The sequence below is a fragment of the Podarcis cretensis genome (genome assembly GCF_951804945.1).
Source record: "Podarcis cretensis genome assembly, chromosome: 11".
NCBI classification, from domain to species: Eukaryota; Metazoa; Chordata; class Lepidosauria; order Squamata; family Lacertidae; genus Podarcis; species Podarcis cretensis.
In genome coordinates, this window is record NC_137180.1 from 62,312,298 (window position 1) to 62,336,475 (window position 24,178).

The 24,178-nt window shown below is 45.4% G+C and overlaps 1 protein-coding gene across 13 annotated transcripts in view; it reads left to right on the forward strand.

Moving 5' to 3' along the window:
• The window catches only part of CELF4 (CUGBP Elav-like family member 4), an 828,893-nt gene that overhangs the window by 496,301 nt on the left and 308,414 nt on the right, over positions 1-24,178 (forward strand). For all 13 annotated transcript variants that reach the window (XR_013843354.1, XM_079994929.1, XM_079994934.1 and 10 more), the window contains exon 3: positions 7,122-7,170. Coding sequence is in view for 12 of the 13 variants with exons in the window: in XM_079994929.1 (XP_079851055.1) it covers positions 7,122-7,170 (49 nt within the window). In the remaining variant the exon portion in view is untranslated. The remainder of the gene's footprint in view (positions 1-7,121; positions 7,171-24,178) is intronic.

Sequence of the window (24,178 nt, forward strand, 5' to 3'; positions counted from 1 at the left end):
TATTTTGATATGTTAAAACTGCCAAGAAAATGGAGTCACGACAGTCAGAGGAGGGATGAGACGTTTCGGAGCTTTGCGAAAGGGGCAGATCAGGTCGTTCCATGTCAGCATATGCAGATGGAGAGGCAGTGTGGTGTTATGGTTAGGGTGTTGGACTAGAACCTGGGAGACCATGGTTCATGGCCTGGGAATCCGATTCAGAGGCTGAACCTGAGGAATCCCAGCCTGCACAGGAGTCCCCGCCTCCAGGGCCAGCTGAGCCGGGGCAGGGGCTTGAATCTGAAGGGCCTGCACCTGTGTCGGGTCCTCAGGAGCAGACACCAGGTGTATCCACCCTGGCTCCGGAGGTGACTGAGGACCCGTTGCCTGCAGGTGCTCCTCTCCCAGCCCTGTCAGGGGAAGGTGAGGCTGCCTCTGGGTCCAGTCACCCTCCAGCCTCTCTGGAGCTGCAGAGGCTCAGGGCAGAGAGGTGGAGGGAACTAAGTTCTCTCAGGAGGAGTGCTCACCTTAAGGCCAGGAGAGGCGAGTCACCTGTGGACCAGGACCCCCCTATGCCTCAGAAGAGATAAAGGCCAGTCAGCCCAGCCCCAGGTTGTGGGAGCAACAACGTTGGTAACCTGTTCCTGCCTGAACCCTGACCTGCTCTTCCAGACTTCCTGACCACACCCGGCTCCTTGCCTGGGAGCCAGCTTCACACTTGACGGACAGCCTCCATACCCTCAACCTAGGACCGGACTCACACCACGCCGCATGGTAACACCCCCCCCCTCCCCGGACCAGCACAGTGTGGTGCTGGCGGGCCTTTCCCCAAGGAGGGAGAAGGGCAGCCCGTCACTGATGGGCTGCCCTTCTCCCTCCTCAGGGAAAAGCCCCCAAGAACCGCACACACGCTCCACGCGGCTCGTGAAAGGGAGCGTGGCTCTTGGGGGTTTTTCTGGGACGTGGGGAAAGGGACTGAGGGGCTAAGCCAGAAGCTAGAACAGCAAGAGGGAGCACTGCACATGCCTGCATTCGCTCCATAAGACGCACACACATTTCCCCTTACTTTTTAGGAGGGGAAAGGTGCGTCTTATAGAGCGAAAAATATGGTAACTGAGGAGGAGAATTATGAAGGCTACCTTGAGCTCCCTGGAGAAAAATGTGAGGTGTAAATGCAATAATAAATAAATATCAAATTTCTCAAGCAATGAAATCATTCCTGGCCACTTCTTCAGGTGATAAAGCAATATGTTGGAGTGGAGGTCCAAAATATTCATTTCACCTCCAGAAGCTACAATCGCATTGGGCAGACCCTGGATGGGATTCTACACAGTTTCACTCGTTCGTATCTCATGGCCTCAGTCCAACCCCCACCTCACCCCCATCTTTCTCCTTAGGTGGAGGAGGGGTGGAAAGAGAGAGAGATTCCATCCGCAGAGAAAAGAAACTTAATTATTTCCCTCTCAGTGGTTCTCCCCATAATTGGTGTCTTTCATGTCAAGATGATCTCAATTTGTATTATGGACTGTGCGTGTCTTTGCTCTATAAAAGAATTGTCAAGTGCAGAAATCGTAGTGTACATTAAATTACACTCAGCTTTTACTTATTAATTTCAATAGGTTATTTGCTTCCCCCCCTTCTGCCTTCTACTGAAAACAGCTCCTTTCTCCCCCTTTGTCCTTTCTGCCGTTCTCCCCATGCCAGAAAGCCTTCTTCTCAGACGCTCTCGGCACGTGTCTGCTGAGCCCTTTGTACGCATGAGATGGATGGCACTTTTGCAGTCATGCTAGGGATGTCGTTGGCCAAAGACAAGCAGCCTCTGCTCTGTAGTGTCAGGTGTGATCATAGAATTGCAGCGTTGGAAGTGACCCAAGAGGTCAGCTACTCCAACCCCCTACAATGGAGGAATCACAGCAGGTGAATGGCAAAAACCAGGTGCAAAGGCTGGCCTTTCATTTGCTGAGATAGCCAATGAAGCCTGACTTAGGCTGCATTCACACAGAAGTTCATTCCATTTCCCTACCTGTTGATTTCTGCATTGTATTTGAGCTTTCACTCGACATAAAAGCCAACTAATGGAATATATATATTTAGCACTCATTTCCATGTTATTTGATTCCTGTTATAGGATCTAAAAGGCAGCAGTCTCATTGGTCCTAAAACAATAGGATTCAGAATGCAGCAGTCTGATTGGTTCTAGAACAATGCAGCAGTCTGATTGGCCCGCAGGAGCCACCCAATCCAACTCCAGGTGGAAGTGAATCCACAACCTGATTGGCCTACAGGAGAATCCCGGAATTAGCCAATCACGTGCGGCCCATTGTGTAAATAATGTATATAAAGCAGATATTTTGGGGGGAACTTTCATTCCTCACTACTATGAGCTGAATAAAGAACCTGAAATCCACACTCGACTCCGAGTATATTTCACTGGCCCAATTCCAGAAAAAACTGTTTCCAGCCCCCGTAACCCAGAAAATCGCAGAACAAAATTTGGGGCGCTATACCAGAATACAGTTCTTTCCTGCTACTTTTTGGGGGGGAGAGAACAGAAGCACACAGGAGTGGACAGGGTAGAGGATAGAGAGTAGAGGAATAAATTGTCAAGTCACATTTATTGTTGTGTCACACCATGCCCAGCTGGTGTGTGTGAAATTTAGCACAACACAGTGATATGGCAGCTGAAAAGCCGCAACACAGGAACTGCAGTGTGAATGGAATGGTCAAAAACTGGGCAGAAGAAGCTTTAGCATTATAATCAACTAACTCAATCTTCCCCCATGTCTGAAAAGCCTGAGAAGCTTTTGCAACATTCTGGGCGTGATGCATAGAATCACAGAATGGCAGAGTTGGAAGGGACAATGTTGCTGTTGTTGTTGTTTAGTCGTTTAGTCATGTCTGACTCTTCGTGACCCCATGGACCAAAGCATGCCATCTAATCCAGCCCCTTGCAATGCAGGAATCTTTCGCCCAACATGGGGCTCGAACCTGTGACCCCCAAGTTTAAGAGTCTCTTGCTGAAATGGTCTTGCTGGTTGGAACAAGACTTTCTGTGGCCAGGGGTGATGCAAAAGCCATCTCTCGAACCCCAGACATGTGCATGTACACCGCAAACAGATAAACAGTATTTCAAGATTGAAAGGGATAAATTTTCACATATTTATTTTTGCCTACCCCTGTCTGCAAGAAGGGCAAGGTGGTGTGCATAATTAAGAGAATAAAAGGAACTCTACAGCAGGATGAGGTCAAAGGGGCCCCATCTCAACCAAGCAACCAGTTCTCACAGTGGCCACACAGAAGCCTATGGTATGCACCCCCCTTCCAATCTGTTTTGGGGCCTGATCTGTTTCTTCAAAGCAGCCCCCATCCAACCTCAGATGATCCAGAGTTGACCCAACCCAGATCTGAGCCTGGAACTGGTTTTGAATCCAAATGAAACATGTGGTCAGGAGCTGGGAATGATTATCCACCACTTGACAGCCCTGGGATGATCAGTGGTCACCTCAACCTGCTCCAGCTAAATCCTGAGGTGACCCAAATCAGTTCAGGATCCAGGATTCCTCTAGAACTGAGTGGAGATCTGAAATAGGGTCTTTCCTGCACCACTGCACCACACTGGATGTTGTGACATCACATTACAACATAGCCAATCAGATGTAGAAAAATGTTCTTCTATTCCACTTCTGACATTCAGGTTTGTAGAATTTAAAAAAACACGACAACAACAAAAAACACCAGAAGAACACAGGGAGTCGTAACTCTTAGTGATAAATGAATGTGCAAAAATCAATTCTTCTCATACCTTTTTCTCCCCCCCCCCTTGAAACTCTTTCATCCAAGTGACACTAGTCTTGGCTGCAGCCCAGGAGATCTCTTGCAAGGCAGCAGAAGGGTCTTTTAGGCAAGTCTGCCCTCCAGAAAGTGAAGTGAGGCATCCCTCTGTGGGATTGGAGATGTCCATAATGGTCTAGGGTCCAGGCAACCTTCTCCTCTCTCTGTTTCTCACTAGTTTAATTGGGGCTATGCTGACATCTAACCTCTAGTTTCTCAAAACCCTTCCTCTTTTGCAAAAGAGGTTTCCATTCAATGATGTGGCCCAAAGGAGAGCAGAGCAGAGCAAGACATTCAGCTGCAGGTGTTGCCAGAAGGAGGAAGACAAGGCGCCACCCAACCACCTTAGGGACTCTACTCTGGGTTTGTGTAGGGTTTCCTCTGCAGCCTCATCTTCTCGCAAAGATATCCCATAAGGCAGCAGAGGTTTAGGGTCAGAGTTTTCCTTCTCTTTGAAGGGCTCCCTTCCCAGGTGGACGAGCCCCATCTGCCCTTCACTTCCCTCTACAGCACATGTAGAAACTGCCTTCTTGACTGTCGCTGACCTCCCAGAAAAGCAAAAGTTTGACCTTTTCCTGTTAGGCAAAGATCATAAGACGACCCGGATGGTCGCCAGATTCTGTGTACAGAACTGTAGGCACAGACCATCCCCCAACTCAAACTAGTTCGTGAACAAAATCCCCAAATGGGTGACTCTGGGTCATATCTATGCGGTAGCTTATCTTAAAGTTTTAAGTGTCTTTATGCTTATCACATTTATAAATTTTAAATTTATTGTTGTACATTGTTTTAACTGTTTGTTTTCTTTCTGGGAATGTACCCCCAAGTGTGTTTTATAAGCTGGTCTCTGACTGTAATAAATTATCTATCTATCATCTATCTATCTATCTATCTATCTATCCAGGCCTCTATGCAGAACTAGAAATCTGACTTTACTTTTAGGGGAGCGGGGCACAGATCATTGGAAGAGCATCTCCTTTGCATGTAGAAGGTCCAAGGTTCAGCCCCTGCAAAGCATCTCTTAGTAAGGGCTGGAAATGTCCTCTGTTTGGAACTTTAGAGAATGGCTGCCAGTCAGTGCAGACCATTCTGAGCCAGCTGGACAATGGCAAAAGGCAGCTTCCTGTTTTAAGGTGGGAGAGTCAGGAACAACTTAGATGGTGACAGATTCTTCTGCACAACTGCCAGCCAGCTATTCCTCCACAGAGCAGCCTGGCAATACTGACGACCCCTCGACACATCCCTCCAGCCTCCTGACCTCTCCTTGTAGACTCGCCAGAATTAGATCCTTCTTGCTGGTCTCTGTCAGACGGTGAGATTAGAGCCATTTCTTTCTTTCCCTTGTTATTATCATCTTTAGTGGTAGGCAGCGTTTTGGAAGGCATTTCATAACCACTATCTAGATTTATTCTAATTGCTCTGCAAACATATTTAGCATTTAGAAGCTATGAAAGTGGCTGACAAGTAGGTTAACATGATGGAGGGCTGAGCCGCTCTCACCATCGCTGTGTCTCAAGAGGGAGAACGTGCTCAGATGCAGTGTGACTGCAGTTCTAATCACACTTGCATTAAAAAATTGCAAGTGGCTTGACTCCTGGCCTGAGATCAGGGGGTGCGAAGACTCCACGCTGGTGGGAATGATTCAGTGTTTTCCTGGAGCCCTGAGATGCATCAAGCAGAGCTAGAAGGATTTGGGGATTTGTGTTGAAGTCACTGTCCTTTCAAACAACAACAAAATTCCACCAGTCTTGTTATCGGCTTTTTAATTTTTATTTCAGTAGCATAACTTGGGGAGGGGAGGCTGTGTTTTGTTCTTGCTTCGGTTTAATACTTGCTGATCGGAAGGTCAGCAGTTCGAATCCGCATGATGGGGTGAGCTCCTGTTGCTTTGCCCCAGCTCCTGCCAACCTAGCAGTTTGAAAGCATGCCAGTGCAAGTAGATCAATAGCTACTGCTGCGGTGGGAAGGTAAATGGTGCAATTTTACCTAATATAATACCTTTTGATGTTATTTCCAAAAATATGTGCATTTGATGCACATTTTACCTAATAAATGTGTTTTTGTACACTTGGTTGGAGAACTGTGTGGCAAAATCTGGAGAAATGTAGAAGTTGGCTGAGCAGAGTCTGGTGTAAGTCCCCCCCCCCCCCCAAAAAAAGGGGGAATGTGGTTGGAATGGGGGGATGGACATATATGTCTACCCTGAACCTGAAGACCCTCTTCTGTGACTCATTTGCAACTCAGCTGCTTAAGTCACCAGAGGGCTCCTAAATAATAGCAGAGGTTTTGCCAGTGTCACAAAGTTTCAAACTTCTTAGTAGTATCAAAAAGACTGGGAAGCGGGTAGAAAAAGTGGCCCCCCATTGCCTCTCTATCAGGCCACGGGCCTTTTTGAGCCACACTCCTTAGTGGTCCAGCTTCACACCTTCCTTGAGAGCTTTTTCCTAGCTGGAATATGTCATTGAACCCTGATAATGCCTGGCTGAAGGATAGAGTACTGTGGTACCTTGGGTTAAGAACTTAATTCATTCTGGAGGTCCGTTCTTAACCTGAAACTGTTCTTAACCTGAGGTACCACTTTAGCTAAAGGGGCCTCCTGCTGCCGCTGTGCCACCACCGCACGATTTCTGTTCTCATCCTGAAGCAAAGTTCTTAACCCGAGGTACTATTTCTGAGTTAGTGGAGTCCGTAACCTGAAGCATCTGTAACCTGAAGCGTCTGTAACCCGAGGTACCACTGTATGTGTAGAACCTAGCCAACTGTACAACGGTAACATTTACTGCAGGCATAGGCAAACTCGGCCCTCCAGATGTTTTGAGACTACAATTCCCATCATCCCTGACCACTGGTCCTGTTAGCTAGGGATAATGGGAGTTGTAGTCCCAAAACATCTGGAGGGCCGAGTTTGCCTATGCCTTATTAACATCTATTTCTCTGTCCAGTTCTGCCTCTGGCTCCATTGACCACTGAGATGTGGTCCTCAGAAGCTAGCCAGAAGGGAATGATGCCCTCAGGCTTTAAAAAAAAGTTCTTTACTCCTGGATTAGAGATTCCTTCCTTCCTTCCATCCTTCCTTCTTGAAATATATTTTTGATTATCAGTAGCTCGAACTATGCAACAGAATCATAGAACCTCTGCCCCATGTTTACAGGAGGACATCACAGATGGCAGAGATGCCTTAAACCCTGGTGAAATATCTTTCTGCAGCCCTTACCCAAGCAGAGGTTGTTCTGAACTGTCAGCCTATGCAGGCAGTCCTTGGAAGCTGTTGCTAACAGTGCTCCTTTCTCTCTCCTTGTGTCTCTTCACAGATGAACAGACCGATCCAGGTGAAACCAGCGGACAGCGAGAGCCGAGGAGGTAGTTGCGTTTTGTGTTGTTGTTTTTTTCCTTAGCCCCCAGCTCTGCACGTAATTGTTGTCTCTTGCTGCTCTCGGGCAACGCGCGGATCAATTAGTAACACAATCACTGCCAAAGCAAAATTCCCTCTGTAGCAAAGATGCTCTTTATTAAATCTCCTTCACTTCGCCTTCCTTTTGCTCATATTCAATTATTATTTGATTTTAAAAGGCAGGTAGGTGCCAACGATTGCTCGGGAAACAAATAACGGTCTTGTTAAGAAGTGAGCCCCTGGATGCTGACTTAACAAAGTTTAGCAGTCTTGACTGTAGCAATGATTGTCCGCAGGCAGCCCAACTCTATAAGTCTGAGCTGCTTTCTTGGTTGGTTAGGGCAGAAAGTTTTATTCTTCTTCTGCCTCTCTGGCCTCCTTTCCATTTGCTAAAGGGGTCTCTCCACTTTGGAAGGAAGTGAAATCGGATATTGCCAAATGATGGTCAACTGGCGTGGCACCATTTAATCTTGTCCCTGTTGGTCCAGCCAAATGTTAATCAAGGTGTGATAAAATAATAGCCTACTGTCTCACTTGTAAGGAAGAGAACAGCGTTGTCAGAAGCAAAGGTGCATTGCACACTTTAATGTTTCATCAATCTAGGTGTCGTTAAAATCTTGGCTGCTGCAAAATCCAGCTGCATCGTAACCGTGTTGTTGCAAGATGGCACCTGTTTTATTAGTGAGCATAATTACTTACGAGGGGGGTCAGTTGATGTGGCAAAATGTATTTTTGGACTCTGGAGAGAAGAGAAGTTGGACATGTCTGATCTGGTGGATTTGCTAGTTCCAAACAGCAGTTGCAACCTAGCAAATATGTTTTGTGATTCCATCCAGTTGGCAATCGGAACGTGTGGAATACATTCACTTTTGGAGTTGTGATCTGGAGTTGTGTTGCATGTGTATCCAAATGGTGCTTCAACAAAATGTCAGCTACATGTCGTCAGGGGACTAAGTGTGACAACCTGTGATACTCAGCATTTCTCCAGGCTAGTTAATTGGTGCAAACTTATTTGCAATGTTGATTAAATCCTGGTAGGTGCCTTTGCCTCTGGAAGAGCTGGGCAGATCTTGCTCCTCTGCCTCTGCACTGGCCCCCAACCCACTTAGTGGCCCCCAAACTCCTTTGTTAACATTGCAAGTGCTGTCTCCTGCTCAGCAACAGAAGCCTTGCAAAAGTAGGTTGATCTAAGCTCATGATGAAGGGGAAGAGGAAATATGTGATGGGGTGTGTATGAGAAAAAGGATTTCTAGCCCCTGAACTTGAACTGTGCAAGCCTTTTGCAATATATATATAGAGAGAGAGACACACAGTGAGAGAGAAGGCTGAGGGGTGTGTGTGAGGAGACAGCCTGCTGTCTGTCAAATGGGATGCACCCAAAATAATAATCAGACCAGCCAATTTGCTGAGTGCTCCTTGAGGGTGTGTTGCCTACGAACCGGCCAGCTTTACTGAGATTGCTAATAAGCACACAGGTCGTGCACAGTGTTCCAGAGAGAAACCCCCCACAATTTGCAAAAAACTCTCTTGGCATTGCAACCGCCTCAGCTTTCGGGAAGGTGCTTTGGAAGGGTGCGAGCGCGTGAATCATTTATACCTGTCACACAACTCCCTGGTAGCCGCCCTCTTAGTATTTTAGCTAATTACCTCCCCCTCGTTCACCCCGCTGCTGCCTTGTTTACTTGCTCATCCCGGCTTTTATTATAATATGAGGCGCGAGTGTCAGGATTGGAATGGGAGCCACGTCGTGCCGATTCCCAAAAGGGGAGCTGCTTCCAGGCTGGCAGAGCTGCTTGGAGGACACCCGTACTCAAGGGCAATGATGGGGAGCTGAACAGTTTGGACCAAAGGGAAGGGCTGGGTCTGAGAGGGGGCGGACAATAAAGCTTGGCTGGGTGCAAGCAAGACCATTAAAATGCCAGCAAGCCATGCTGAATGCTAAAGAGAAAGGTGAACTTCGTAAGTCCAGAGCGTGTGGTCAGATGCTTCAACAGGCAGCCCAAGACTAGACTGTCCTGCCCACACCACGGTTCCTGAGGGTGAAGCAGGGAGCTTAGTTTCTGCCAAGCCAAGCAAGGAGGATAGGCAGCTGTCCAGGAGGTCAGCAGCTGTGGTGTTCAGGATAGCAGGGGAGCTGTCCAGCAAAGAGAGCTGAGCAGGGCAAGGTGTTGTGTCAGCGGATGACAGAGCAAGTTCATAGGTGGCCCTGCTGCTTGCAGCTCAAAGTGGCTTGCAACCCAAAGCAGTTTGGCTGGTGCTGCACTGCTGCACCACTAGCTTCCAAAGAGCATCATCCTTGGTGTTTACCTGGCAGGGAAGGGGCACTGTGGCAGTGAATTGGAGGCAGTGTTTGGTCCATCCCTACCTCCTTGCCATCTTGCTAGGCTAGAATTTGGGCCCTGCCACAACAGGTAAACCCAATCCTCCCTGGACCATCAAAGGGGTCCTCGTGTTCCTCCTCGTGAGTAGGGCTTCAGGACCAGAGTCCTTGTGGTTCCAACACTCTGCCTTTTGTTCTGTGTTGTGAACCGCCCTGAGTTCTACGGATGAAGGGCAGCATGCAAATATACATAAGAATAATGCAAAAATTCAACAGGGCTTTGTTTGTTTGTTTTGTTGCTATTTTGTTAAAGTTGTTAATATTGTTTAACGCTCTTGTGCTTTGTGAATCCTATAACATGATTTTTGATGTTACTGTGATGTTTGGCTTTTTTTAGTTTTTTTGTTAATAATGTTACATAGATGGTAATTGTTTTGTTTAGGAGCTGGGATTGTTTTACTGATGATTTCTTAAGTACTCTATACAATTTATGCTGTATTCGTGATGTTCCACTATGCCATTTTTATCTTTTGTTTGTAAGCCACTTTGGGATTTATTTGAATAAAAAGCAGCATAGTAATAGAATCAAAACAACAAAAACAAATTTCCTTTTTATGCTTTTTATTAGCTTATTATTACAACACAAACGCACACAACAAACAGACTTTTTTTAAAAAAAAATACAAATACAGATACAGATACGAAACAAATAATAAACGCATATCCATATTTTGATTCTTATTCTTTTCTAATTGACTTCCTTCGTCCTCCACACGGGTTTCATTTCTTATTTGGTAAACTGTTTCTCATTTCCTTTTTCCTACTTTTTCCTATATTTTATACTTTTATACTTTTATACCATATTTTGTTTTGCAAAAATTACTCAAAGCAAGACCAGGTTTGGGACACTGCTTTTTTTAGATAAACTCTATATTTCCCCCATTCTTTTTGGAATTTTTGTTTAGATCAGGGGTAGTCAGCCTTTTTATACCTATTGCCCACTAATGCATCTTTCTTGATGGTAAAATTTCCTTACCGCCCAACAGTGCTGCAGTAACATCTGCCGTAGAACCCCCTACCACCCACCTGGAATCCTGAAACGCCCACTAGTGGGCGATAGGGACCAGTTGACTACCCCTGGTTTAGATTGTCCCCTAATTGCATCCATCATTTTGGCCAATTCATGGTAATCAAATAATTTATCTTCCCACTCCTTTTTTGTTGGTACGATCTCTTCTTTCCAATTTTTTGCAATTAAGATTCTCACTGCCGATGTTGCATACAGGAATATTCTCTTATTTTCACCTGCAATGTTGGAGTCTAATATGTCCAGCAGAAAAGCTTCTGTTTGTTTTGTTTTTGTTTTTTAATAAAGGTTCGTTTAAATATTTTCTTCATAAATAATAAAAAAAAAAATTCCAATGTGGTGGGGAAGGTCTTCCCAGAAGGTGATATTCAGTGCTAGTCCCTGAAACCCCAAAAAGTCTCTGCCAGTCAATGGAGACAGTACTGTGCTAGATGGAGCAATGGCCGGATTCAGTATAAGGCATCTTCTGGTGCTCCTCTGCTTAATACCCATCTGTGTGGCCTAAAGGCCCCAGCTTGAAGTCCACACTTTTCATGCAATACCAGCTCCAAGGAACAGCATAGGGTTTCATGCCAGGTCATAGCATCCTGGAGAGAACAAGTTGCTGATTTTACAGCTAGGTCACTGGGAAACCTTCTTAGACTACAGCTTAGAGTCTACCTAATGAAAGAGCATCTTGTTCTGTTGTCTGTAACTAATGGGCAACTGAACCACGAAATCCCTTCTGCTTACAAGTCTCCCTAGGGCAACCCATATTTTTTAAAAAAAGAAAGTGAATTTTGTTCTTGTTTTTTGTTTTTGTTTTTCCCCCAAACACTTTCTTATTGTGTCAATTCTTTCGGCTTTGATTACAATTTAGGAAGGCATCATGTTAGAATTGTTGTAGCATGCACATTCCACATGTATACCATCAGGGTCCCTGATAGTACCTTGTAGAGCAGCATAAGCTAAAATGTGGGTCTCTGCCCTAAGGAAATTACCATCTCAGATTTGATGAAGAGAGGCCACATTCATGCCATACATTTAAAGCAGTGCAATGCCGGCAATGGCTTCCCCCAAAGAATTCTGGGAGCTGTAGTTCATTAATGGCACTGAGAGTTCTTAGGCAGCCCCTGTACCCCTTCCAGAACTACAATTCCCAGAGTTCCCTGTGAAGAGGGATTGATAGTTAAAACCGCACTGAGAATTTGCACTCTTGTGAAGGGAATTTCATGGCAAGATAGTATATTTTGAGAGAGCCAATGTGACGTAGTGGTTAGCGTGTTGGACTAGGACCTGGGGGACGAGGGTTCAAATCCCCACATGGCCATGAAGCTCCCTGGGCGAGACCTTTGGAACCGGTCACTCACCCTCAGCCCAACCTACATCACATGGTTGTGGTCGGTATAAAATAAGGAGGGGTGTGTTTATGTATACCACTTTGAGCTCTATGAAGAAAAGGTGGGATATAAATGAAATAAATAAATAGGCATGTAAATTAGCTGTGGTTCCTGTACTGTAGGGGGTTAGACTGGATGACCCCTGGGTACCTTGACTCTACCATTCTATGATTTTATGACATTAATTATGTAAATTAATACCGCAATACCTCAAGGACCTCCTCTTTCCATATGAACCTATCCGGACCCTGAGATCTTCTGAGGCCCTCCTTCGTGTGCCTCCTCCTCGAGAGGTCCGGAGGGTGGCAACACGAGAACGGTGCCTTCTCCGCAGTGGCTCCCTGTCTGTCAAATGCTCTCCTCAGGGAAGTTCTCCTGGTGCCTTTATTACACACCTTTAGGCACTAGGCAAAAACATTCCTTTTTAACCTTGGTGATCTGATTTACATCCTATGCCCTTTCCAAATGTTTTTTTGGGGGTGGCTATTGGGTTGTTGTTTTTATTTTTATTATGTATTTTGTGGTTTTGCTTTTTTTTAATAATATTTTATTACATTTTAACAGTAAAAAGGTTATAAGACAATAAATAGAAAAAAAGAAACACAAGAAAAATACAAAAACACAAAAATACAAGAATACAAAAATACAAAAATACAAACATTTAACATAGAACAAGAAAAAAAAGAAAGAAAAAACAAAAAAACCTTCTTTTTTAATTTCTCATCTTTGAATAACTTATTTTCCTGACTTCCTCACGCCTCCCTTTTTTGTATTCCATTTAAAGATTGGTTCAGCAAATTCATATCCTGTTAGTTTATCCTTGATTATTTTTCCTCACATATTATGACTTCAAATTTTCATCTAATATCAACCATTCTTACATATTCTTATACCTTATTACTAGAACCTCTTCATTTCATTTCAATGTCATCAACATTCAAAAATTTTACAATATTTCTGTAGATAGATTTTAAATTTCTTCCAATCTCCTTCCACCATCTCTTCTCCCTGGTCTCGGATTCTGCCAGTCATTTCCGCCATTTCCATGTAGTCCATTACTTGCATCTGCCATTCTTCCAAGGTGGGTAGGTCTTGTGTCTTCCAATGCTTTACGATGAGTATTCTTGCTGCTGCTGTAGCGTACATAAAGAAAGTTCTATCCTTCTTTGCCACCAATTGGCCGACTATGCCCAGGAGAAAGGCCTCTGGTTTCTTCAGGAAAGTATATTTAAATACCTTTTTCATCTCATTATAGATCATCTCCCAGAAAGCCTTAATCCTTGGGCACGTCCACCAAAGGTGAAAGAATGTACCTTCAGTTTCTTTACATTTCCAGCATTTATTATCGGGCAAATGATAGATTTTTGCGAGCTTGACTGGAGTCATGTACCACCTGTACATCATTTTCATAATATTCTCTCTTAAGGCATTACATGCTGTAAATTTCATTCCTGTGGTCCACAACTTTTCCCAGTCAGTGAACAAAATGTTATGTCCAATATCTTGCGCCCATTTTATCATAGCAGATTTTACCGTTTCATCCTCAGTATTCCATTTCAACAGCAAGTTATACATTCTTGATAGTATCTTAGCTTTGGGTTCTAAGAGTTCTGTTTCTAGTTTTGACTTTTCCACCTGGAAGCCAATTTTTTTGACCAAATTATAAGCCTCCCTTATTTGAAAATAATGAAGCCAGTCTCGCACCTTATCTTTAAGTTTCTCATAGCTCTGCAATTTCAATTTATCAGTATTTTGTGGTTTTATATCCTGATTTTATTCTGTAAACTGCCCTGAGACCTCCGGGTATAGTGCGGTATATAAATTCTAATAATAATAATAATAATAATAATAATAATAATAGTAATAATAAATGTACACGTAATGGTAAGCATTGTTTTTGGTGCAGTGGAAGGAAAACACGGGATCTCTGAAGAGAAAGGGAGCATCGCTGTTCCCATTGTTTCTTTCCATTTCTCCGCTTTCCTCCTTCCTTCCTTCCTGACTCGCCCTTCAAAAAGACTAACCTGCATTCCTTGATGTGAATGAACAGGGAAGTGTGTGAGAGAAAGTCCAAAGGTTATTTGGAGTTCATCTGTTGCCTATGCTCTGTGCTGAGGGATCGGGGAGGGGGGGAGAGGCAACTCCCGGGGAGTTCGTGTTGCATTGTGTTGCGTTCCAGCTTCTTCGGCACGCAAGTCTTCCCAAAACAAGCCATTCCTCTCCGGCGGTGTGGAAATGCTGATAGGATTCACTGCCGAGGGTTGATTGCAGTGCTTGTCAGATTACACGCATGAGGCTGCTTAGCTTGGGACCTTTGGTGGGGAGGGGAGGGGGGACAGGGAGAAGATGCATCGCTGTGACTGTCTCTAATGGATTTCATGAATGTGAGGTTTTTTTGCTGCAATGGTTGTTTTAGGGGGTCAAACGGCAGAAGTTGCAGAGGCTGTTGCATTGGCTCAGGTGCTCACATCTGCTTTGCATGCTGAAGGCCCCTGGTTCAGTGTTATCACCATGTGGGGCTGAAACAAACTCTTTCCTGAAACCCTGGAGAGCCTATGGTCCTTGGGCAAATGGAAGAAGAGCCTACTGGATCAGGCCAATTGTATCTAGTCCAGCTTCCTGTTCTCATAGCGGCCAACCAGATGCCTGTGAGAAACCCACAAGAGCTAATGTGGTTTCCAGCAGCTGTATTCAAAAGCATTGCTGTGTCCAGTTGTGGAGACAGAGCTGCTGCTGCTGCTTCTTCTTCTTCTTCTTCTTCTTCTTCTTCTTTTTCCCTTGTAGATGAGTAAGATTTCTTCCATAAACACGGTTTTAACAATAAGTCCGTAAGTGACTGTGGAGGCCAATTCTGGACCCACACATCCTGCCACAGTGGGGACATTGGTTTCTGGGCAGGAGTTGATCACGGTGTGGATTTGCCAAGCGTGCCTTCCTCTTAGCATGTTTCTCCCTTGCGTCCTGAGTTTGAGCGTCTTCAAAGTCCATGACACCTTTGGTAAAGGCTGTTCTCCAGCTGGAGCACTCGGAGGCCAGTGTTTCCAGTTGTCGGTGTATATACTACATTTCTTTAGATTTGCCTTGAGAGAGTCTTTGAACCTCTTTTGTTGATCACCAGCATTACGCTTTCCATTTTTAAGTTCAGAGTAGAGTAGTTGCTTTGGAAGATGATCATCAGGCATCCAGACAACATGACCTGTCCAACGAAGTTGATGTTGAAGAATCATTGCTTCGACACTGGCGATCCCGTTCGTATCCAGAGGTACCACTGTAATATGAAAATTTAATTTAGAAAAGAAAAGAAAAAAGAGGTAGTCCTTTTCCATGCAGCAGATAGTTGAACTATGGGATTCCCTCTCACAGAAGGCAGTGATGCTCACCAAACTGGATGGCTGCAGAAGAAGACTGGACAAATCCATGAAGGAGGAGATTTTTGATGGCTATTCAGTGCCTATAGAGTTGGAAGCAGAAATGCTTCTGTATACCAGTTGCTGGAAAGCACAGGAGGAAAGACCTTCTGCTCAGATCCCGCTTGCGTGTTTCCCACAAACATCTGGCCACTGTGAAAACTGGATGCTGGGCTAGATGGGCCTGATCCAGAAGCCTCTTCTTATGTCCTGAGCTCCCCCGCTCCCTATTCCTTTAATTACAGCTCAGCCAAATGCCCTTTCTGAACTTGGGGGCACATGAACAGCTCTGCAATCTCCTCTTCTCAATATACAGGTTGCTTGTCAATGAATTATTATGTGCATTAATAATATATTTATAGACATGCTACACAATTAATTTGCGAAAGCATTAACTGAACTCTGTCATTCGAGTGCCTTGGAATAATGGCTCGGAGCGCGGCTCCTTTATGGCTCAGAGTGCAGGTCCTTTATGGCGAGTCTGCGGCGTCTCCTCCTAACAGGCTTGTTATTACCCAAGGCTGCCATAACCCCCTCCTCGCATTGTGGTTTATAGCACATCAATAGCAAATGTGTTCCCTTTATTGGAAGTGATGTGCATTTTACTATAATATAGCAGAATTTGTGCAATCTATATGGATGCGTTAAGCATCCAATGAATTGGCTTGCCGAACAGTCACAATTGCAAATGCTTTATTGAATTCCCCCCCCCCTCCTTCATCTGGAGGTAGGAATACAGCTGAAGTTGCTGCAAATTTCCTGCTAAAATAGGTGGGTGGCGAAGACTTTTCAAAGATGCAGTATTTCACCACAATAGAGTAGAGGGGAAATCTCTGATAGCCCATGACATCAAACTGGGTGGGATAGCTAATATTTCAGAAGGCGGGTCCAATATGATTTTGACGGGATTGAGAAGAAGGCCAAAACCAGCATTAGGAACTTTGGTAATAATAATAATAATAATAATAATAATAATAATAATAATAATAATTTATTTCTACCGCGTCCATCTGGCTGGGTTTCCCCAGCCACTCTGGGCAGCTTTCAACAGAACATTAAAAACAGAATTAAACTTCAAACATTAAGAACTTTGCTAAACAGCACTGCCTTCAGATGTCTTCTAAAAGTCAGATAGTTGTTTATTTCCTTGACATCTAATGGGAGGGCGTTCTGCAGGGTGCGTGCCACTACCGAAAAGGCCCTCTGCCTGGTTCCCTGTAGCTTCACTTCCCTCAGTGAGGGAACCGCCAGATGCTTTTGAATTATGGTGCTGGAGGAGACTCTCAGGGACTGCAAGAAGATCCAACCTCTCCATTCTGAAGGAAATCAGCCCTGAGTGCTCACTGGAAGGACAGATCCTGAAGCTGAGGCTCCAATACTTTGGCTACCTCATGAGAAGAAAAGACTTCCTGTAATAAACCCTGATGCTGGGAAAGATTGAGGGCACAAGGAGAAGGGGACGACAGAGGACGAGATGGTTGGACAGAGTTCTCAAAGCTACTAACATGAGTTTGACCAAACTGCGGGAGGCAGTGGAAGACAGGAGTGCCTGGCGTGCTCTGGTCCATGGGGTCACGAAGAGTCGGACGTGACTAAATCACTAAGCAACAACAACTACTACTACTACTACAACCATACCCTCCAACATTTATCTGGTGAAAATAGGGACGTCCTAAGGAAGCTTTATTCAGAGTAGACCTACTGGGCTGAACTCACCTAACAAGTCCCATATGTGGAAGCCTTACACAGATCCAGAATGCCGTTGTTAGCTAACATTTCGTGGGTTTCGTCACTGTATTGACAGAAATGCCTGAGACATTTTGCAGCAAGCGCGCACACACAAAAAGATAGTATTAGAACGTCAAACGGGTGTTAGTCCTAATCCTGACCTCCACATGTTGGCCTGTGTAATGGGAATCTGTCATAGCCATCCTGTCAGTTAGACTATCTCTTAAATGCAGCTGGAGAACTAAGCAGTAAAGCAGGCACAACTGTCTGGTCACAAAGGGATCAACATCAGCTCAGCCCAATTCAAATCCTGGGAACAAACACCAGGTTGGAGATATTTAAAGCTCCTTTCAAGCCTCTGACTTTCTATTTTCTCTGCCTCTCTGTACACAAAGCTGTTTCTCCTTTCCTAAAGCCCCCAAATGCCAGCCATTCACAAAAAAGGGTAAATAACCATTCCACAGTAACACTGTCTCTACCTTTGGAGGCAATCATGAAGCTACAGAATTATCCTTAGGAAAGCAAAGGTTTGCTCCTGAAAATACAAATTCCCTTCCCTTAGAAAAGGTGTTGCTATCACTGCAGCAGTAGATGTGTCACCACGGAACAATAACATCCTGGCTCCCCGCTGGGGATGGGGCAGAAATTCATGTGGTTCACATTTTAATCAAACCAATACACCAAGTGAAGTGCAGCCATCTGTCTAAGTGCAGGTTCCTCTGAACTGAGTGATGAATTTCTCCAACCAAAAATAGGTATAGCTAACAAATGGACCTTGGTGCATTGGGTCTACTCTGAGTATGACTTAGTTGCCACCCAATGAGCACCGTTTGATCCACAACCTGGATTCCTGATTTCTCCGAATTCCAAGTAAAGGGAAATGTGTGGACTCCTTGGACAAAGTTTGTTCAGCTTCTCTAAAAAAGGACAGGGAGGTTTCTTGTCGATTTATTTCAAGGAAGAACCTCCAAATTTCCCCCCGATGTCCCTTGACATGAATATAGGAAAGTAGGAAGTTGTCTTATACCCATTCAGAGCACCTGTTTACCCAGCTCAGTGCTGTCTACACATTCAGACATGGAGAATTTTGCATTCGTTTTCCTGATTATAATGCTAGAACTTCTGTCCTGTTTTAGAATGTTCCTTTCACACTGTACTGCCTGTTGTGTTATGGAGCTGTGACTTTTTGAACTGTATACCAGCATGTCATGCTAGATTTCATTCACACCAGTGAGCATGGTGTGACACGACTACAAATGTCACTGGGCAACCTCACTACTCCCCACCCCTTTTCTGCACATGTGTGTCTGTTCCCCCATGATTCCTCCATAAAACCATCAGGAAAGGGCTGTAGGTCAATGTACCACCATCAATTTTCTCCTGTGGTTTTCTGGTGTCAGGGGGATGCAAACAGTTTTGTTTTTTTCCTGGAAGCAAATAACATGGAAATGATCGCCAAACATGCACCATATTCCATTAGTTTTCCAGAAGCGGCCTTTATGTCACGTGAAAGCTCAAATATTATGCAGAAATTAGCAGTTAAGGCAGTTCTTGAGATATTGCAGTCCTGAGCCACATAAGGCTTTATAGATCAAAACCAGCACTTTGAATTGAACCCTGCAGCTAATTGGCCGTCAGTGCAGTTGGGCCAGGATTGGTGTAACCATCTTGCCTTGGTGAGCAACTTGGCTGCCCAATTCTGCACCAGCTGAAGTTTCTGAACCGCCTTCAGGGGCAGTCCCATATATAACCTGTTGTGGTAATCTAACCCATGGGTTACAAGAGCATGGACAGAAGCTAAGCTATCCCTGCCCAGATTGGGGCACAGCTGGGTCACCAGCCCAAGCTGATGGAAGGCGCTCCTTGCCACCAAGGCCACCTGAGCCTCAAGTGACAGCAAAGGATCCAGAACGACCCCCAAGCTGTGTACCCGCTCCTTCAGAGGGAGTGTAACCCCATCAAGAGCAGGCGACCTCCCATCCATTCATGGGAACCACCCAATACCAGTGCCGTAGTCCTATCTGGATGGAGATTCTGTTGTTGGCTCCCATCCAGACCATTACCAAGGCAAGACACTGGTCCAGCACTTCCACACCTGCAGATGCAAAGCAAACACAGAGCTGTATGTCATCAGCAGATTAAAGGTAAAGGTAAAGGGACCCCTCTGACCATTAGGTCCAGTCGTGGCCGACTCTGGGGTTGCGGTGCTCATCACGCTTTATTGGCTGAGGGAGCCGGCGTACAGCTTCCGGGTCATGTGGCCAGCATGACTAAGCCGCTTCTGGCAAACCAGAGCAGCTCACGGAAACATCTTTTACCTTCCCGCTGGAGTGGTACCTAATTATCTACTTGCACTAGGATGCTTTTGAACTGCTAGGTTGGCAGGAGTAGTGACTTGCTTCACAGGCAGCAGATCTGACGAAGGTCATTCAGCCTGTTTCAAATTAAAAGTGGCTGCAGGCATTTCATCTTGTGATCCCAGATGCCACTGGAGCCTCTTGGGAGAACTTGGGACAGCGGAGTGCTTGGTTGCTTTGTTTGTCAAAGACAACTGGGCAGGTTTGTGGAGGAGGGGGCTATCGAGGGCTCCTGGCCTTCTGAACCCCAGTTGCTGGAAACCCCAGGAGGGGAGAGTGCAACTCTTATGCTTGGGCCTAGCTTGCTCATTCCCATAATGGGCACCTGGTTGGCCACTGTGAGACCAGGATGCTGGACTAGGTGGGCTCTTGGCCAGATCCAGCAGATGCTCTTCTCAGGTGCTTATGGCAGGGAGAGACCCTGGGCTTCAGAGACCCAAGTCTTGTCTTTTCTGGCCGCAATCGCTCCGTCAGCCTCAGTTCCCCAGTCGCGGGGATTTGAACCGCTGACCTTCTGATTGGCAAGCCCTAGGCTTTGTGGTTTAGACCACAGTTCCACCCGCGTCCTGATTGCTGATAACCAAATCCAGAACAGGTTGGCTTTACTATCTCTTTCTGTAACCCAGGATCACTGCCCCTGGGTAAGAGGTGGGCACTGAACAGGGGTGGGCACATCCAACACTTTCGGTTCCCCTGTCTTTCTTCTTTTTGCATTCCCACTGAGCTACATCCCTTCCCTTCCCAGAGTGTGCAGCTAAGAATGTGAGAATGGTGCTGAAGCCTTTTCCTCTCTCCTCCTTCGCCCGGCTGCTAAATCCCAGAGCATTAAGCCTAGCATAACAGTGTGTGTAGGCAGTGCAGGCTGCATGGGGTTTAATATACTGCAGGCGGCCAACGGGTGATACTCCCTGTCAGAGCTCTTTGATGTAGAGCTGATATACCTTGGCTACAAACCTCGGGGAATCAATGGAATTGGGGGGGGGGGCACCCAATTCTTTCAAGGACAGCAACGAGTGACAACCGTCGCCCGCCTACCAATTGGCACCCGAGCTCCTTCTGCCAGTATTTCAGAGAGTGGCTACTTGAAAGCAAGGTCATGCGAGCGTTATTGCTTTTCATGAATATCAGAAAATGCATCTCTCCCACTCCCTTTCTTTCTTTTGATCACATTTTTCTTTTCTCTCTTTAAAAAAAAAAAAGAGAAGGGGGGAGCAGAGAGAGAGAAAGATGTACGATTGCTGTTTGGAATTTCAATACCGCCGTTCCTGAATGCACGTTAGTTTTATTCCTCTCTTCAAAGAAAACCTTGATAGCCTTAATACATGAATAGATATTTATATACACATAGGTAGTAGCTGCTATTCATAAAACACCTGGCAGAGGGGGTTTTTAAAGGCATTCCACACACACACCCAAAAAAGAGAGGAATACAGCTCCTTCACTTCTGCTTTGTCTCCTAAGGTTGGTCAATTTCTTGCAGAGCAAGACAACCCATCCTTGTACCCTTGGAGAGGCTAAGATTAGGGTCCCGTGCTTTCCACTGATATTGGAGGAATATGGGGAGATGGACTCTCAATTTAAAATGGGCAAAAGGAAGACCACCCCTGTAATTAGGCAGATACTGCTGCCTTGAACCTGGACCACCTCGTGAGACGTCAGGCTGGAATCCAAACTAGCCTGGGAATTCTTCCATAAGAAGAGCCTTCTGGATCAGGCCAATGTGATCCTGTTCTCACAGTGGCCAACCAGATTCCTGTGGGAAACCAAGAAGGAGGATTTGACCACAGAAGAACTCTCTCTTCCTGCAGTTTCTAGCCGCTGGTATTCAGAAGCATTGTTGCCTTCTTCCCAGGGCCAGATTAAGACCTTTAAAGGCCCTAAGCATTTAAAATATTTTGGTGCCCCCCGTATATATATATATATATATATATATCCAATTCAAAATATAAACAATAATAAACTGTGAAATAAAATTTTATTTCTCAAAATGAAAAATAATGTTTGTTTTTGTACACTTACGCTTTATTTATATGTGATCAATTTCCTCCTAAGTTGCAAAATCTTTGATCAGGATCCTCAAAACTAATCTTAAGCGATGAATCTGTTCCTATACTTAGTAGAGATAAGGAATCCAGCCTGCCTACTTTGACTGAGAAAATGAATGCTCAGCTGAGCAATTTGTAGCAGTTAATGTTAAAAACCTGGCACCTTTAGGTGATAGGCAAAAATGTTCCTTTTTAACCAGGCCTTTGGTTGATCCGATTTACATCCTCTGCCCTTTTAAAATGTGTTTTCCCCTGGATGCCCTAAGCGCAAGCTTATTTTGCTGGATGGTTCACCCAGCCCTGCTTCCTCCATCAAATCCAAATTTAAGGAAGGGCCAAGAGTCACATGTTTTGCAAGCAAAAAGTCAAAGCTCAGCCCCTAGAATCGCCAAATAGAGTTGGCTTCTGAAATAACAGAGCACTCCTGCAAGTCAGTGTGGGCAGTGCTGAAATACAATCCTGAGTACTGCAGTTTATTAAGGGCGCTGGGAACTGCAACTCTGTGAGGGGTAGACTACGGTTCCCAAATTCTTTGGGAAAGCCTTGTGCTTTAAACACACGATGTGTCTTCGGCTTCTGTTTCTAATGATGTAGGAAACTGCGTTATACAGAGGCTGTGTACACACACCATACACCATACACGAGAGTCCACCACCTCTCATGGGAGTCTGTTCCACTGCTGAACACCTCTTACTGCCAGTGAGTTTTTCCAAATGTTTAGTTGGAATCTCCTTTCTTGCAACTGGATTCCATTGGTTCTGGTCCTCCCCTCCAGAGCAGGAGAAAACAAGCATGCTCCCTCCTCCATGTGACAGCCCTTAAGTTATTCAAAGATGGCTACCATATCTCCTCTTATCCAGGCTAAACATACCCAGCTTCTTCAGGCGTTCCTCCTAAGACTTGGTTTCCAGACCCTTGATGATCTTGGCTGCCCTTCCTCCATTACCAGCCCAGTGCCCTTTGCTGACTTGTATAAAGGATTTTGTCCTTCACTGTACCTTGTCCTCTCTTTGTGCAGAAGATTGGTATTAAATCCTCTGGGTAGGGACTAAATCGCCTCTCTGCACTGTTAGCATGAGCTCAGGGAATAGTCATACAACGATGTTGTCTGGCTGAAGCTAAACAGGTCTCCGCTTGGCCAGCATCTGGTCAGCCTTTCTCAACCTGTGGGTCCCCAGATGTTGTTGAACTACAACTCCCATCACCCCTAGCTAGCAAGGCCAGAGCTCAGGGATAATGGGAGTTGTAGTCCAACAACATCTGGGGACCCACAGGTTGAGAACCACTGGTCTGGATAAAGAGGGATTGTCAGCTATCACCCCCTTATGGAAATCCAGTGGCATAACATCGGAAGGCGGGCAGAGGGGCGGTTGCCTTGGGAGCAAAAAATTTAGAGGTGCAAAATTTAAACACCCAGTGCTTCCTCAATACAGCTGCATGCTTCTGTCGCTGGGTTCTGTTGAAAGGAGCTTCTCCGTGCGAAACAGGAAGTGACCTCACCAGACAACAGAATGACTCTTCTTTTCTTGTCTCTGTGGCTGTAACCACCTGGGTGATGCAGACACCATTCTGCAACTGAATGCTCCTGAAGACTCAGTCCACTTTATGTGAACTCAGCTGTCTTGTACTGAGCCAATATTGCCTACATTGTTTACATTGTCTACATTGACCCGCAATGCCTCTCTGGGGCTTCCATCTGGAGCTGCAGGGGACTTCCTCCATACAAAACAGATGTTCTATGACTGAGCTATGGCCCTAAAACACACTCTAGAATATGACCCCAAACCCTCTGCAAAATTCAACAGTACAGGTGTACTGTTGCAGGTGCATTGCATGTGTATTTGCAAGAATCATGCACCTCCTTTGCACAGTCCTGGATGATGTGTGCTCCTAAGGCCTGATCTCTACTATATAAAGGATGCTACAGCAGGGGACCAGTATCTGATTGTGCCTCTGTGCTGTGCAAAAGACACGTGCCGATTAAATCATTTGTTATTTTATTATTTATCAAAGGCTGCCGAGGCTTCTCTTAACGCTTTTTTCCCCCAACGTATTTCAGCTTTTTACAAGATATATTTTTGCATCTCCTCACTGCAGGGAATATTTAAGTGTGTTGGGCTCTTAACTAAAAACATATATAATTTCAGGCAGACATCCGTTCCAAGGGGAACAAGGGCTCCCAGGAATAAAGCTAAACTCTTCTGAATTCCCCCCTCCCCTCTGATTGCTGTAATTCTGGAGGATTTAAGGACGACCTCCCTCGAGGCGCTGGGCGGGGAGCAGCCATTATCTAGCTGGAGATTGAATCTGAAATTTTCCTAATGGCACTCTTGGCATTAGGAGAGAAAAGGGTGGAATACCGAGAGATTGTTGAGGCGCCGTGTGGTTTCCAGTTCGACATTTCCAAAATCCACACATTCCTTCCCAAATGTATGCCTAGAAGACATCTCTGTATCCTGCTCAACATTTCTCAATTCCTGTCCGATAGTCATTTGAAGTGTTTGTGGGTGAGAGAGTGTTGGCAGAGGTGCCCAACCAACAATGGCACTATGCTCCTCAGACCAGGGATAAGGTAAGATGAATTGGTAGTGAGGCTGGGGATGCTCCAGGGTGGTGGTCCTGCAGTAGCCAACTCGCATGAGCCAAACTGCCCG